General features: G+C 42.0%; 1 protein-coding gene across 8 annotated transcripts in view; it reads left to right on the forward strand.

Annotated features, from left to right (window-relative positions):
- The window catches only part of PIAS2 (protein inhibitor of activated STAT 2), a 32,173-nt gene extending 18,766 nt beyond the window's left edge, over positions 1 to 13,407 (forward strand). The window contains exons 7-15 of one of the 8 annotated variants that reach the window (XR_003256797.1): positions 2,383 to 2,488; positions 3,128 to 3,201; positions 4,089 to 4,249; positions 4,837 to 4,970; positions 5,413 to 5,584; positions 7,851 to 7,990; positions 9,287 to 9,448; positions 9,773 to 9,810; positions 11,370 to 13,406. Coding sequence is in view for 5 of the 8 variants with exons in the window: in XM_026086438.1 (XP_025942223.1) it covers positions 2,383 to 2,488; positions 3,128 to 3,201; positions 4,089 to 4,249; positions 4,837 to 4,970; positions 5,413 to 5,584; positions 7,851 to 7,990; positions 9,773 to 9,810; positions 11,370 to 11,552 (1,008 nt within the window). In the remaining 3 variants the exon portion in view is untranslated. Of the gene's footprint in view, positions 1 to 2,382; positions 2,489 to 3,127; positions 3,202 to 4,088; positions 4,250 to 4,836; positions 4,971 to 5,412; positions 5,585 to 7,643; positions 7,991 to 8,481; positions 8,541 to 9,286; positions 9,449 to 9,772; positions 9,811 to 11,369 lie in introns of those variants that run through there. The other 7 variants (XR_003256798.1, XR_003256799.1, XM_026086439.1 and 4 more) reach the window with 7 other exon arrangements.
- Positions 13,408 to 14,094: the final 687 nt, after the last annotated feature.

The following is a 14,094-nucleotide window of genomic DNA, read 5'->3' on the forward strand; positions in this document are numbered from 1 at the left end:
TTATTGGGCAGGTATCAGGCTGTTAGCGTCAGCTGTCCCTGGGCTTGATGGGCCTTGGACATGCTTGATCAGACTCCGCTTGTGCTTGCGTTTGCAGTGTAGGATATCTGAGCAACACGTCCTTTATGACAAACTGAGCGTATTCCTGTAAGGTGTTGGGTGACTTGAAAGGGGGAGCGGGCTCCTAAAGTGCAGATGGGGGGGGGGAATGGAGAGTTGAGGGGAAAAAGAAAATCAAAGCCTGTTTATAATGCATTTCTAAACTTCACGGAGAGCTGCAGTGGGGGAAACGCGTGCTGGAGTTCAGGTGGTAGGAGGCAGAGAAGGGGGTGGTGACTGAAATGTGATACCCATTGCTTTCTGGGGCCTGTAGATGAACTGCTTTTGGAAATGTAAAGTTGCTAATCGGAGTTTAAAAGGAATTAGTCTTTAAAATGGCTGAATGACTGCTGAGACACTCCTCCCCCATGGTTTAATAGGGAGAGAAGGCAGTGAGGATTTTTTTTAGTTCTTTGATTTTAAGTAGTAGTTCCTTGCAGCTGTTGCTAAATAATGGATTAYGTATTCTTCAGTCTCTGGCTATTTTTGTAGGTCTTTCTGGACTCAATTATCAAAAGAGCCTTTGATTAAACAAAAAAGTAGAAGGAAAGCTATATGAACTGGGCATATGTTTCAAAGTGAGACTGTAGCATGAACCTATTATGATATATATGTATGAACAAACTGGAGCTTTAAAAAAAGGGGAGAAAGTTAATGTTCRAAAAGGGAATGAAGGGCAGTGCTGACAGCAAAGCTTCTCTAAAACAGAGGGGGGKGTGTGTGAAAAAGATCTAAGCGATTGCCTACCGATTGTGAGGCATGAGAGCCTTGAAATGACTGCAGAAGGTGTGTGTGGTCTTAGCCTTTTCCTGCTGTCCCCGTGCTCTCTCCCTCCCCTGCTTCTGCCAAAATAGATTCCCATGCAAGCAAATAAATTGGTGGTTGTCCCATCATTTCCTCCTGCGCTGAGAAGCGAGTTCTTTGGTTCAAGGTTGATGCTCTGTTCTGAGTAACAGCGTGCGTGTAGTGAGCCTTCACTCTTCGTTTAAATGAAGTCACGAAGCAGGGATGGTGTGGAGCGTCCRCAGGCTCACCTGGCGAGGGGTTCTTGGCACGTGTTTGACTGGTTCCTAGGTGTGTCCATAAAATGTTCAGAGTGCTCGAGTACTTCGGTACAGCTAAGTAGTAAGTGTTCAGCAATCCCTCCTTGCGCTTGGTGGTCAGTTCGGGCTGTTGTGATAGAGGTCCTGCTTGCCTGAGAGATCACTCGCGGCTGTTGCGGGAGGTCAGGATTGCGCTGGTGGTGACACCTGACTGATAGAGCAGAGCTGCTGAGCAAAGGAGGCATAAATCCAATGGAGTTGGTCAGGCTTGATTCAAGATTTCATTCTCTAGGCAATAAACAGTGCAATATATGGCCCTTCTTTTAAAACAAAACAAGAGTGGTTTCATGTGTACGTTAGTACCTATATCTGCTGATCTAGGTAAGAACTGTTTTTCCTACGGTGGCTAAGGAGGAGCATGGCAGTAGCTGTTCCTGTGCTTACAATTCTTGGGTGGTACCCGGATATTATAGGAGCCATAGGAAGATGGCTGGTAGGAGATGGAAATAGGGGATCGCAGGTTGCATTTGTTTTAATGATGAAACCATTATTATTCTGCAGTAGTGGGACTGGCAGAGTCATCTCTCCGTTAGCAACCTTGAAGAGAGCGTGAACACTGCACAAAGGAAGCTGGCAAGCGGCATAAATTGGGGCCTAGTAGTAAACACTAGGGAATACAGCCAGCCTGGGAGGAGAGGATATGGCGTAACTAAGCTTGGCTTAAAAGTGGAGAGCAAGCTACAGAAAAAGATTGCAGTACAAAGGAATGGGTGCAGTTTTGTGCCACGTGAAGGTGTTGCGCGTGCACCTGAAAAAGCGTTCATCTCTCCTTTACAACACGTAGTTGTCTCTAAGCTCCCCAATACCAGAACAATACTGACAAAAAGGAAGGATTTAAGAGACAAACGTGAAAAGTTTTTTTTTTTTTTTTTTTTTAAAGGCCACATGCATAAGAAGGTGAGTCTCCAAGTCCTCTTTTCAAGAAAAGCCCAGGTTGTTTCTTAGTTAGGTCACAACTGGAGCAAGACTATAATTGGACTTGGTTAGCAGAAGAATTCTGGCAGAGTCTTGGACTCTTTCACAGCAGTGAAGTCACCTGTTAATGCTATTCAAAAACAGCTATCAAGCAAAAAACTGGCACAGTTTTGTTTTTACTGTATGCTAGGACTTTTGTAAACACTGAGCTGTTGTAGTGGTAGTGTGTTAAATAACTTTTCATCTTTAATTGCTTTTTTTGTAGAATTACTCCATGTCTGTGTATCTCGTTCGTCAGCTTACTTCAGCTATGCTTTTGCAGAGGTTAAAAATGAAAGGTATCAGAAACCCTGATCATTCCAGAGCGCTAAGTAAGTCGAATCAATTTTCCTGTTTGTACTTCTTGAGGGCAGTTGTAGCTCTTTAGAACTGGTAACACGCAGCAGACTTGCAGCAGTTTGGGGATGGGGGGTGGAAAAAAGCCCCTGCCCAGAGTAGATCAAAGGTTCCCTTGCTGTCGCTGAGCTGTTACGCACTGATTCACGGTAGGTCCCTGCGCTAGTAGGCACACCCAGAGACTACATCGAGGTGTTCTCGCAGGAATGTGGGGAACACCACTTGCTGTGGAGGGCTGTAAGATGCAAAAAGATGTCCTAAATATCTKTATTTTCTTCACTTGCGTGTGATGCTGCTGTTCCTGTCTTTGTACCTCGCTCACTGATAACTACTCTCTTATTATTTATCTCCTTCTATGTTGGGTTGAGTCTGCTCTACTAACTGTTGTGGCTCTTAGCGYGTCTGCCACACATCAAAACAGTCTTACTAAGCGCCATGTTTGCTGGTTGCCTTGAAATAGTGAAACTACTGTTACTTAGTATTTGCTATGAACTAGTTTCCTAGATGCTTAATTTTTTAGGTAGCTGGAAACGAAGTTTGTATACTGGAGAATCAAGAATAGCATTTTAAATAATGGGGGTGTCTGTGTGTAACTTCTTAATTTATTTTAATAGTTAAAGAAAAACTAACTGCAGATCCTGATAGTGAGATTGCCACAACCAGTCTGCGGGTATCTTTGATGTGTCCTGTAAGTAAAGCTGGAAATTACTATATACAGATCTATGTTTTCATCTTCAGTGTGGAACTGGGCTGATTTCAAAAGGCCCTGCTTTTCCAACTGTTAAATGGCTTTTGTTTCTTAAATATAAAATACGGGGGGAGAAGGGTGCATATACAAGCACCTGGTTGCAGCAGCATTCAGCCAACTGTGATTTAGAACTATGAATGCCTCAACTTTAACACAGTCAGAATCCAGTTGCTATTTACATGTGTATTGAGATTTTTAAAAGGAGTAATCGGGCAGTACTGAGGCATTGAGACTATCTGGACAGGGTGATGGAATAATTGAAGGGCACAGTGAGAAATAAAACTCAGATCTCTTATACTGCCAGTGACCATAAAGAAAAATAAACTGATCAACTTGTAACAAGGAAAGGCTGCCTTGATTTCTCTTCCCAAGTAGAAACTGGTCTTATGTTTGTGACTGGTCTGTTAAGTCATGTGTTTAAAATAGTTATAATGCCAGTCTGTGTCGAAATTTTACTGGAGCTCCCAAAAAMCCTTTGAAATACTTGGCTAAAAGGAAATGATAAAGTGGGCGCTGCAATAGCTTAGTAGCAAAAATAAAATCCTAGCAATAATATTGATRGAAGGCTAGTGCAGACTGCTGCAGTCTTTGAAATGTTTCTGGTGGATCCCAACTCCYTGGTAAAAACTTTGAGGACTGCTTTACTGTTCCTCAGAGCACACTGCGTACTTTGGTAGGGTGGGCTGGCAGGCAAAGGCCTGCACCTTGGGTACCTCCGTAGTGAGAAGAGACTGTCGCCTCCCTGTGTGTGTCTGGTTTCGTTGTTAGCCATCAAGGCCTACTTAGCTTCCTGCTGTTTTGACGCTCTTTTAATGCATCTTCTGCAGCTGGGGAAAATGAGACTGACAATCCCATGCCGGGCTGTTACTTGCACGCACCTGCAATGTTTTGATGCTGCTCTTTATCTTCAAATGAATGAAAAGAAGCCTACCTGGATTTGTCCCGTCTGTGACAAAAAGGCAGCTTATGAGAGCCTAATATTAGATGGGTAAGAGACTGGGTCTGCAGATTACAGAATTTATTTTTGTGAAGTTTTTCCACAATGTACTTGATAGTTACTGTTGAGACTTGAGATTTAGCCATTTCTAACTATTTTCTTTCTCAAAATATGTTAGGCTGGAAGCAACCATTAGAATCCTTTAGTTACTATTCCTGTGTAACAAAGTAGGTAAACTCATCTCCTAACAGCATCATTAAGCTTTTGACATACAGCCAGTCTCCTTCGGAGAAATCTACATATGACATCTAGGGATGAGATAGTCTCCCTCTTACACAAACCTATCGCTGTGAAGCTTTTAGACTTAAGTTTTAACTCATACAGCATGTCCAACTTGGTTTAAAAGCTGATGATTTCTACTTCTGTACAGAAGTCTGTGAATTGCAATAATGTTTGAGCTGAATATGGGTACATTGCCCATGGACTTCCGCAAAGACTGATTGGAGTTCTTCAGGTAAGGTGAACTAGGAGAAGAGTACATATGCCATGGTTCAGAGTTCCTAATTAGCTTTTCAGCTGTTTTTCATTTAGCAAAAGACTGGAATCAAAATCAAAGCAACTTAACTTTTATTTTTCAGGCTCTTTATGGAAATCCTAAATGAATGTTCAGATGTGGATGAGATTAAATTCCAAGAAGATGGTTCCTGGTGTCCTATGAGGCCTAAGAAAGAAGCCGTGAAAGTCTCCAGTCCACAGTGCGCCAAAATAGAAAGTATGTGCATCTGGGTRCTGGTTGCAAACCCACAAAAAAAGCTTGATGTCTTGAAGACTTTGTTGTAGTCAGGATAATATGTACAGATAATGTTTTGCAGGGTGTGTGTGTGTTAACAGTTCTCACCCTTTCATTTAAACTAAAAAAGGGTCCTATGTCTAAAAGTGTGTGTTTTTTTGTTTTTTATAATAACACTTCAGAAAATATAAGCTTGCGCTTTTTTTAAAGGTCCTTAAACTGATAAGTGAAGGTTAAAGCTTGTGCTTACTGCTCTTGACATGACACAGTGCTACTAGTAAAACTGTTCCTGGACCCTGACTTCCTCTGTAGTGACCAGGAAGACTAGCTAAAATAGGATTTGGGAGACTTGGTTCTGTTGTGGATCGAAACTGCTGCTGTCAACAGCCTTTAAGCAATAGTGACATTTTACGTTCTTGTTTAGGTTCCAGTGTTGTTAGCAAACCATGTGCTGTGACCGTGGCCAATGAAGTAAACAAGAAGAAAGTTGATGTTATTGACTTGACAATAGAAAGCTCTTCTGATGAAGAGGAAGATCCTCCTGCCAAAAGGAAGTGCATATTTATGTCTGAAACACAAGGAAGCCCAACCAAAGGGTTTGTCAATTTTAAAGTTAGTTGTTATTCTGTAATGTCTCAGATAAACTGATGTGTATACCAATGGACTTGTAGTCTCTCTTTGGGATCCAGCTCCACATTTCCAGAGGAGAATTTTTAGGCCTCTCCTTGCAGAAGGTTGTATTGATACAGTACCTTTGTACAGGCAAAACATTATTAAATAGTTTTTCATCTCACTAAAGGCTTGCACTGACTGTTGCTGTGTTTGCAGGAATGTTTTCCCTAGAAAAGGAAACAGATTAAACTAATAGAGTATTCTCTTGAGAAAGCTGATTATCCCTAGTGCAGAAGCCTTATGCATTCTTGCGAAGTTAGTGTTGTTGTAAAGGCTTTTCCACTGTCTCTAACGCCCTTTATTTGCTCTGGCTGCCAGGAACTAGGCTGTGTTGCATGTTTCATCCATCCTATCAGTCTTGGAAGGGAGGCACGCTGATGTTTTGAATCAAGACGCAAGTTTTTCCTTCATCTCCCTGTAAACTTTGGAGTGTCTTGGCCATGGTAATCAGCTGTGGTTATCAGTCAGTCCTGTGCCTTTGGTTAGCATAACGAACCTCCCAAGCCCTCTGTAACCAACTTCRTCTTTGTAGTCGAGTCTGACTCTAAGACTCTGACTCCTCTAGGGCTGACTAGCTTCTTTACTGTTGTCTTCTGTCCCGATTCTGTACAACTTGGCTGCGGTCGCTGCTTGTGGCTTTCTGTGAAGCTGTTGCTGTTACCCCATAGGGTGTAAGAGACCTGCAGGGCACACAACCAACGCAGCAGGGAGACAGGGACACTTGTTAGGCTCCCCGGCAGTCARAGGTCCACAGGGGAATCCAAGTGTCAGCCTTTAGCGATGGCTCACTGGTTAGTCCTGCCTGCATGCATGAGGTGTGTGTCTGTCTCTCAGCATAGTGGCTTGTGTCTTTTTATTAAAATGATAATAAACCTTCTGTTTTGCCACCTCTTGAAGTGGTGAGCAGGTGCACTGCGTCTCTAGTYCACAGGAATGTGTGGTCTTTGGCAAGCAAATAGTTGGTGGTCTTCAACAATTTTCAGCAGTGATACTTGAAATGCTGTTGCTTGTTGTGAGGACTGTGGAGGAGTCCTTCTGCAAGAGACTTTCTTATTTTTATAAGACAAAATAGCTACAAATACCACATCTGTTAATGAAGTTTCAGAAGGCACCAAGACTTCCTTCCATAATACTGCTCCTGGGTTTGTGTGAGATGGCTACCTGCAACTATAACTGTAGAAGGACTGAGTTTTCTTGTATATCTGTTACTGATGTATTTTTTTTTTCTTATTGAGTATGAAAATGACGTTTTCATTCTTCAAATGTAAGCCTAAGACAGGCTTTTGGTGAATAGCTCATCTCCTGTAAACAATGTTGCCTGAACACTAGTCTTTGCAAAATTGTGGGGTGTCCTCCTGTAGGCAGAGGCAACATAGSCTGAAGTGCTTTAGAAGGGAGGGTCCAAAATGTGGCTCCTGCAATCAGAAGTAGCCAAATGCATCAATGCAGCAGTCTGGGAAGGAAGGCATGATAAAACTCGCTGCTGGTGGGCCGAAGGGAGGGACACCGAACAGCTGYGAGCGGGACTCCTTGGTGTTTCCACCTGAATTGGGAGCTGATGAAAGACTTATGTAAATGGCCGAGTGCCTATGATGTATCGCGCAGCAGTGCGGCTAAACATCAGACAAAAGGTGGGGATACAGCCGGGTTTTACTGGTGGTGTGCTCCTAGAGAGCCGACCTTCAGCCTGGGCTCGGGCTGCAAGTAGAGATGGGTTTGATATTTAACTCTGTGTTAGTAATCTGTGCTCCAGGGGCTGAATAATAATGGTCAGTCGCATCCTTGGCGTGACAGGTTAGCACTGAGGAACAGTTATGTGGAGAACTTTAAACAAGTGCCCTCCTCCTGGCTCCGGCTATCAGCCCATCCCTCCCAGGGTACTCTACAAATACAAATATCCATTTCTGTTACTGGACGGTAGAGTGTTATAAATGACTCCAGCACTGTACTTTGTTTTAATGCCAACTTGCTCTTATGTCACAGCTGCTGTTGAGAGCCAAGATACGGTCATGTTATAATGAAGACTGTTATCAAAGAGGAAATTAGAGTGGAGTACTGTGTAGTGAGTAGCCACGCTATAGTTGTGTTGTAACATAGTGACCTTGTGAATGAGAGTGCACAGCGGTGCATAATTTCTCTCCTGTAACTAACGGCCAGGTTGTTTGTAATTTCCCATGCTGTTTAAAACAGGGTTCTCATGTATCAGCCATCTACTGTAAGAGTGCCCAGTGTGACAACGGTTGATGCTGCTGCTATTCCTCCTTCATTAACAGACTACCCAGTACCATTCCATCATCCACCAATATCCAGTATTTCATCGGACTTGCCAGGTAGGTGGTGCCTATTTTTAATGCCTATTCTGACAGCCTTATTAATTTGTGGGGTGGGTAAAAATTGAGGGATTAACTCTTTTAATGGAACAAGACTATATGAAGTACTAGACTAATGCAGTGTCTAGACGAGTCTAGTAAAGGCAGGTTATCTGACCGTCTCTTCAGTCTCAGATTGCTCTTCAAATCTCTGGTGTCAAAAACGTTGCTTCTGGGCTATACCCTCGAATTGGCATTTTGGTGTGGCAGCCAGAAATGCTTTTTGCTGTATTCAGTTAGACTTTATATGAACATCTGATTGTTACATGTCACAAATTTGAGGGAGAGTAGCTGCTTATTTTTGTTATAGAACTGGCACTAACTCATCCAGACCCTAGATATAGAGAAATTCTGCTAGCTGATTCTAGTGGTGGTCTCTGTCTAGACTGTATGAAAAAGCTTAAGGTGAGCTACAATATGTAAGCTGACCTCTATTGACTTTCTTTACCTAGACATACCCTAAATGCCTATGATGTATTCTTCAACACTGCTGCTAAATATCAGACAAAAGGTGGGGATACTGATTTTCTATCCTGGCTCCTTCAAAAGAACATTGTAGATAGGGACTCTGGGGTTTTCCACCAGCTTTAATGAACCCAGAGCCTAGGAAATGGTGACTTGACAACAGGCGTCAAACTGGACCTCGTGTAGTTCCCTTGCCCTTGTTCCATTGCCTGTCTCCATTTCTCCTCAGCAACACCTCTGGCTTCTTTCCTCATCTTTCAGCATCAGTTTGGCTATGAGATGGATGTCATTCCCTTCGTTCCTCTGCCCTCTTTAGTTCCCTTTCTGCTCCCTCCCTCCACTTCTTGTCAAGAAACCCATTGTCTTCCGAAATTGGACAGGAGAGTAAGCTGAAGTCTAGAACAATCTTGTTCATCTCTCTTACCTGAAGCTCTAGAATGTTTTGGAACACAAGGAGCTGTGAATTCTGTAAAAGCAGCTGAGTTTAAATCTCCCTTAAAAACTTTCTCTTATGGAGGAGGAAGAGAGATGCTGCTGTCCAGAACAGATTTGACAGTGAGGGGAGAGGGAGGGAGTAGGTTTATCACTTTTCTGTTGACATGGCCAACGAGGCCAAGATCTAGAAACAAAGCAAAGGCTATGATTTCTCATTGTCTTCATATTCTTAAACATTGTGCCCTAAATGCTTACACATTAGTGGTGCCTAATACAGATGCTAGTTGTCACTGCTCTTGGAGGATATACCTTGAACTACTTGTAGTTTCCTCTTCTTCATTCCTTTTATTTGTCTAGACACAAAACGGGGATGATATTAGAAATGTTTCCTTATTGGCTGCCCATGGGTGGAGGAAGAGACCTGCTGCTTGTTTTTGGACTTGTGCATGTTGTGACTTTACTTCATTCCAGCATCTTTAATGTGATGACACTCTTCATGTCCCAGTTTGGCCAAGTCAGGTACAACATGCAGTGAAACTTGCATTATGAACCAACAGCTCCAACTGGCAACCTCCATCTAAGCAACCATATTGAACCACCCTGCAATATCCAGTGAATAATACATCATTATGTCATTTTCATTCTTAAAAAGAGCCACTTGTACTAGATAATTCTTTTGCTGCTGCCTGAAGTAGTCCTTGAGAGTGGTGTGACAGTGGTATACTTCATTTAGAAACTGTAACAAATGCAAAATCTATTCTACAACAACAAAGTTCCTTAAAATTGTATCACCGCTAAATGAACAGAAGAAAGACACATCAATTATCCTTCTTTTCTTTCTAGGTCTGGATTTTCTTTCACTAATCCCAGTTGATTCACAGGTATGTTTCTGAACTGCAGTGGGGCTTAATTTTTAAATCTGTTTTTCACAACATGCTGTCTTCAGTAACTATCAGGAAGCTGCCATCATCCATATCATGTTTGCAGTCCACTTGGTTAGACCTAACCACAGAGCAGAAAAACATACATTTTCCCCAAGCAGAGTTGGCAATAGAGTAAGGATGCGTTCAGGGAAGATGCAGTTTATCTTCACTGTAATAAATCCAGGCACAAGAAAATCTCTTCACCAGTGGTTTGCCTTACTAAAGCAGATACTTGCATAGCACTGACTTGGATACAACCATTGTGACTTTTGTGCTCTTAGTTTATACTGTATATCTGAAAGCTAGGCTTTGGATTATATGGAAATGTCCTAAGTCAAAAGTAACTAATTGGTGCCTTTTCTGTCCCAGAAACACAAACTTTAAATTACAAAGTTAGGAAAAATGATTCTTAGTGTAACTAGATTCTCACACAGACACCTTCAAGAAAGGGCAATATTGGCTCTGTAACTAAGACAGCAGGATCTGAAGCTGACCCTCTATTTCCTCTCTGGGTCTGTCACTARAAAACAGCAGTAATGGGACTTTACTGTAGAGCTGACATTCTGGTACTTTAAAGGATGAACTTTATCCTTTTTCTTTCCACTTACTGCATCTTGCAATATTCTGTGCCTGACCTTGAGATCTGAGCTGCCCAAGTGGGAATACCAGAAGTCTGTTCATTTGGAGACTTCAGAAGAAAGTATGGTGCTACAAAGTGTCCATCTTAGACAGTTCAGACAGTTCAGGCTCAGTTTCAAACATATATGATTCCAAACATATATATTCTAAGATTGGAATCCACAAGGTAAGAGAAATTAAGATGTGTTGAACTACATGTAGGGGGGGGTGTCTTATATTAGATTCTCCTCTTCCGTGATGCTTGGCACCCTTTTTCAGTTTCTAAATACTTGTGGTGTTCAGCTTTATTTTGAAAAAGCTTGTCTTCCATTTTAGGACATTTTAATAATAAATTTTTTATCAGACTTGCAGCTTATTTGTCACTGGCAAAATGTTTAGAGGCCTGCATGCATCATTGCTGGTGATGACACATGCTGTGAAAGTGGTGACTAGTACAGCTGCTGCCATTTCAGAAGATGAAGTTATTCTGACCTCTGTTGAATTAGCAAAGAGTATTGTGTTACCTTTCAGGATGAAAGGAGCCTGAAATATATATTTGTGCCCTGCAACAATGAGGAGCGCAGACAGTCCACAAATGCTTCTTTTTATTTATTTTTTTAATGGTGATCATTGTGGTCATGATGGTGTTTCCTTATGTGCCAGTAAATGCTCAAGCTGACCACTTATTAGAGAAGGGGGAAGAGGAGGAAGAAAGGTGGTGACTACCATCTCTGCTTGCTTACTTGCTGGTTTGCAGAACTCTGGTTCTTACCATGCATGTTTTAGTGAGATTCTGCTAGTAACTTGTTTTGTGCTTGTTGTAGGGAAGATGTATCTTCAGAGCATACATTTCCCTTGTGCAGTTAGTCTCTTCATTCTTCATTGTTTGTTTCAAGCAGTACTGTCCTCCTATGTTTTTGGATAGTCTCACCTCAACCTTAACAAGCAGCACGCCTGGCAGCATCATCACATCAACCAGTCACCACGAGAGCAGCACTCACGTTAGCTCCTCGAGCAGGAGCGAGACTGGAGTTATAACCAGCAGCGGAGGCAGCGCTCCTGACATCATCTCACTGGACTGAAACAAGGGGCAGCAGGGGACTCCAGGAGAAACGGCACAGAGCTGCTTGTTGTGTCTCTGGAACTGCAGTGTCTTGGAAGTTATTCCGATATTTATTGAAAAGATTTGCCTTCTGGAAAATGGAGTAAATTCATCTACACTAGGAACAGAAGTGATTAGAATTTTTTTTTCTTGCTCATTAAATAGCTGGTAGAGAAAAGGCCCCTTCAGAACCTGCTTTTACCCTTTTGGCTTGTTCTGGGGAAACTGACTTTTTGTTGCTGGATGGAGTCCAAGAATGGTTTTTAATTTTGTTGTCAAAACAGCAATAATGTTAAAACAAAACACAAAAACACAGACTTTTTTTAATTAAAAAAGGCACTTAACTATTCTAGAACAACAGCAACCTGGACAAAGGTGCAGAAGTGTATGCATTGGTGAATTTTTAATACTTTCAACTGGGGCCTGTAATAAACTTCATTTAAGACAATGAAGCTTTGTGAAATAGCCATGACTTGTGTTTTGTACTTCTCTTGCTCCCTTCTTCCTCCTGACCTGGAAGGTAGGGGAAGCCTCTGTAAATGCATTGGCTTTTTTCTTGATTTCATGTTCACAAATGCAACAAAATCCTAAACTGACTTCTTCCTCTTAATGTTCTTTGGGCTGGGAAGGGGACAAGCTATCTATGCAAACCCTGCATTATACAAACTGTGCGCTGTCACTCCACAACTATGACACACAACCCCCAAAATTCCCCCTCTGCACCCCTGAGCTATAGCTGACTCTCTGGCCTGACCACTTTAAGAGGTGATAAGAAAGAACTATTTGGATTGTAGARTCCTTGTTGGTCCTTACTGTAAATGCCAGCCCCCATCAGATGATAAACTGAAGTGCATGCTTTGTATGGCAGCTGTGAGGACACAAAGTCTCTCTCGTACTTTATCCACTGCAGGATTGTTTTCTAGGATGTTCTGCCCATGGCTTCCGTCACTTCAGTAACTGCTGTGTCCTGTCTGGGAATACTGCAGTTTGACTTGCTGTAGTGGAGACTTGTCTTTTTGGAAGACAAATGCTGTAGGTGCATGCTCTTCCCGCCTAACTAGAACTACACRTTTAGGGTTTAGCAACATGTTGTCCTGTATTACGCAGCCATCGAATCATGGCTTTTCTAATCAGACTGAAATAACTTCCTCCTATTTTAATACTCTGAATCTGCTGCTTTGTTCTGTGTATGCAGTGTTTCCCCACACATGCATGCACACATTTCTAGGGATAACCTCCTCAGGGCTGTACACAGAAGAGGTGACAGACCAGGAAAATCAAATCATTTCCATAGAGCTGGAATAATGGTATTGTCTATGTATGTTGACATAGCAACTTTTCCAAGTGTTGTGTTTCCGTTGAGTAACTGTATTTGAAATTACTCTTTCCCTAGCTACCAGCTTTCAGYTTTCTCCAATCTTGTGTTCCTTTTTTTTTTTTATTTCTTTAGTCTGAGATGTTTGGTGCTTTTTGCCTTCTGTTACTGTTACAGTATTTGAACTAAGTACATAGATAAGAACTCTTGAAGCAGGATGTATTGTAACTTTTGTCTGCCCTGTACTCCCATCCTGGATGCTGCATTACTGTTCCTCATTGCCTTTTTTTGTACAACCTTTCACACCAGTCTTCAATTCACCTGTTGGTCTTAATATTGCACCTACCCTTTGTTCTCTTTCCCTCATCTGTTACTTTTTTTTTYCTACCTATTAAAAGGCTCAGTTTTTTAGCATGATTTATTTCTAATAAAGCCATGCTACTCATGAGGTTTTCTGCCTAATGGCCTGCAGCTGATCAGCGCTTTCTGCATCACACTTGTGCAGTAACTTGAACAGGAAGAGTGCTGAGAGGTTCAAAAGCCATTCTAAATAAAGTGTTTAAAATGGGTATGGTACTGAAGATGCTGTTTGTATGACTAATCACAGCGTGTGACACAGGCAATTGCTGAACTGCCTGAAGGGATGTAACTATGTCTCTCATGTCCTAAGAAAAGAAACTTTTCTGACTTACAAGTGCTCTAAAACAGTCCTGGTATTATAAAATACATAAAATATGACTGAAATTTTACTAAGCAAGTTAACTACGGTACCCTGCTAGTGGTTACTTAAGATGCCTAAGGTGTGGGCCCCCAGCCATCTGGGGCACAACTTCAGCAGCTGTCAATAGCCTTACACCTTCCAGACCTATGACAGCAGTGGCAGAAGCAGATTTATGGGTCTTGAGCCCTTCTTCCTTTCAGGAGACAGATTTTTTTCATAGGTTGCAGCATGAGGTAAGTGTTAAGGTAAACAATGTAATTCTATTGCTACACTGATGTACACAGAGGAAGTATTTATTAGTCTTGTGTAATCCACTTGATTTTGTAGATGATGTGCACATCAAGTGCTTTGAGTACTGCCATGCAGCCCCATCAMCCATTTGCTAAACCTTCTTCCAGAAGATAACCAAGAACCTGAGCAATGGTGGGTAGAAAGGGGAGGGGAGTCAGGATTTAATCAAGGCCTCTATCACTCCAGCTGTGCTCC

The sequence above is a fragment of the Apteryx rowi genome, unplaced genomic scaffold (assembly GCF_003343035.1).
Source record: "Apteryx rowi isolate R43461 unplaced genomic scaffold, aptRow1 scaffold_694, whole genome shotgun sequence".
Lineage (NCBI taxonomy): Eukaryota > Metazoa > Chordata > Aves > Apterygiformes > Apterygidae > Apteryx > Apteryx rowi.